General features: G+C 37.5%; 1 protein-coding gene across 1 annotated transcript in view; it reads left to right on the forward strand.

Moving 5' to 3' along the window:
* The window catches only part of DOCK2 (dedicator of cytokinesis 2), a 194826-nt gene that overhangs the window by 180292 nt on the left and 12208 nt on the right, over positions 1-2326 (forward strand). The window contains exon 46 of the mRNA XM_035889022.1: positions 792-875. Coding sequence (XP_035744915.1) covers positions 792-875 — 84 coding nt within the window. The remainder of the gene's footprint in view (positions 1-791; positions 876-2326) is intronic.

Raw genomic sequence — 2326 nt, forward strand, 5'->3', positions numbered from 1 at the left:
TGTTAAAAACATATAAATTTAAATTCTAAATTACTAATAATTAAAGATTTTCATGAAAATGAATGTGGAGTTACCCCACAGCTGTAGAGCTCTATTATTTCTGCCTGCCATTTCCTGATGAAAAGTATGTGCCATGCTCAGTAGGCTCAGCCTGTCAGATAGTGCTGAAAAGGTGCCATACATGTACACACATAAATTACATGCGGTAAGCATGACATCCCCTGGAGGAGTCTGACTCATGCTGTCTTACTCCTAAAGTATAATTTGTTTAGACATTTGGCAGTCATGGACAAATGGCTACATTCTTCTTTTGTACCTGGGGGATGAAATCTTTGGGCAGAAAAAGGCTGTGTGTATGCAATATCTGGCTTTGCTTATTTATGAAAGCATTCAATTTTTTAATTGTTGAACAGTGGCTAATGTCAGTAAGTAGGGTACTTGAATAAAATGATCACTTATCAGTGTAAATCATGATACTCCAAATTTGTGCCTTTTTGTTTCAGTGCAAGCTTAAAACAAACAATAATTGAGTTTCATAGTAGGGCTCTCCAACTCAGACATGTTGGATAAAGACTGAATAAATTAAAAAAAAAAAAAAAAAAAAAAAAAAGAGCACCTCAGTTCTCAACTGATACAATAAGGAATTGTCCCTAGCAGCGTCTGGTTAAGGAGCATGTGTATGTGTCTTATTTGATGGCCCATATTATGGTCACCAGCTGAGTCAGTGGAATAATCTCAGATTTCTTTACCTCTTGAAATGATGGACTGATTTTTATTTTTTTTTGTCTAAGGCTTTCTTTACAGAAGAATATATCAGAGACCATCCAGAGGACCAAGAAAAGCTGAATAGACTCAAAGATCTAATTGCTTGGCAGGTAACTTCTTACTGACAGCAGTCATCTGAGGCTTCATCAGCTATTCCTTTTTCCTGTTCCTTTCTAGCAGAACATATCATTTAGATGATTGCATCATTTTTACCATTTGGTTTTTTGGGGGATGGGGTGGGGTGGTGGTGGTTTTTTTTTAAACTGTTTCCACAAAGCAGGGAGGGGTAGAAGAAAGAGAAGATTCTTGTAACAAAGTTCCTGCCTAGTTCTGTGATGAATTCATAGTCATTTTTTGACAAGGGACTCAAATATTCTTGCTTAGACTAAACCTTCTGTTTCAGAGTATTTATAGTTATAAAAGGACTATGTATGTATTATCCTATTGAGATATTAATAATTTCCTTTAAGTAGGAAAAAGGACTTCAACTCCTTCAATTTTAATGTGCCTAACAGGAAGCATGTATTCCATTACTAACCCACTAAGATCACTGATGAAACAGCGTAGCAATAATTCCTTACCCTCTGGTGTAGCATGTGATTGATAAAATGTTCTCGGGGATCTAAGTGATCTTTTCCTTCAGGTTTTTAAAAATCTGTGCCTAAACTGGAGAAATGGCTTAATTATAAAACTCACATCCTATTTCCTGAGGAGCATCATCGTTACAGGATCCATTAAAGAGTTAGTTGAAATGCTACCAGAATCAGGGGAATTACTTACGTATCTCGTTGTGTCCTAGGGAAAGCAGTAGGCCACAAAAGCACCATGCAGAACACATCATTTGGAATGGCTTATTAAAAGCCACATATAGTGGGCTACATCTATGGTTAAAAGGGCCAGAATTTCAAACTTGGGTTGTATTCCCCAAGACAAAACTGAGGGCATGACAAAAGTCATAAGGACTTCATGAATTGCTGGGAAAAGAAGCATTTGCAAATGTCAGAAATGATCTTGGGAAGTAGCTGTTTCCTAGAGGTGGGTGTTTGTTGTTGTTGTTTGGGGGGGTGGGTTGCATTAGAAACCTTAACGGAATGTTAGTTGCTCACAGGAGTTATTTTCATGCTCAATGACCCCTCAAGATTGCTGCTGCATGTCTTTGTGTGACAAATAGCATGGAAGACCATTAGTAAATATTTTTAACCCATATGTCCAGAGGAAAACTGAATGTTCTGCCAATACTAGCTTTTGTCTTCAAAGAGGGAAATTCACCTACAGGAGGTGGTAGCAGAAAAAACCTCTATTTTTGCTGAGAGTCAAGAGAAAATGGCTCTTTTAATTGACCTAAGCATTTGTTATCATAATGGCAGGAAGAAAAACATGAAGTCAGAAATTATCAATTGTATTTGCATTGTCTAGTCCAAATAGAAATTATTGCTATCAATCTCTGGCAATATATCAATATATGGCAAAATGACCTGGACGAGGGGACAGAGTGTACCATCAGCAAGTTCACTAATGACACAAAACTGGGAGGAGTGGCTGATACGCCGGAAGGGTGGGC

The sequence above is a fragment of the Egretta garzetta genome, unplaced genomic scaffold (genome assembly GCF_000687185.1).
Source record: "Egretta garzetta isolate BGI_Z169 unplaced genomic scaffold, ASM68718v1 scaffold60, whole genome shotgun sequence".
Lineage (NCBI taxonomy): Eukaryota > Metazoa > Chordata > Aves > Pelecaniformes > Ardeidae > Egretta > Egretta garzetta.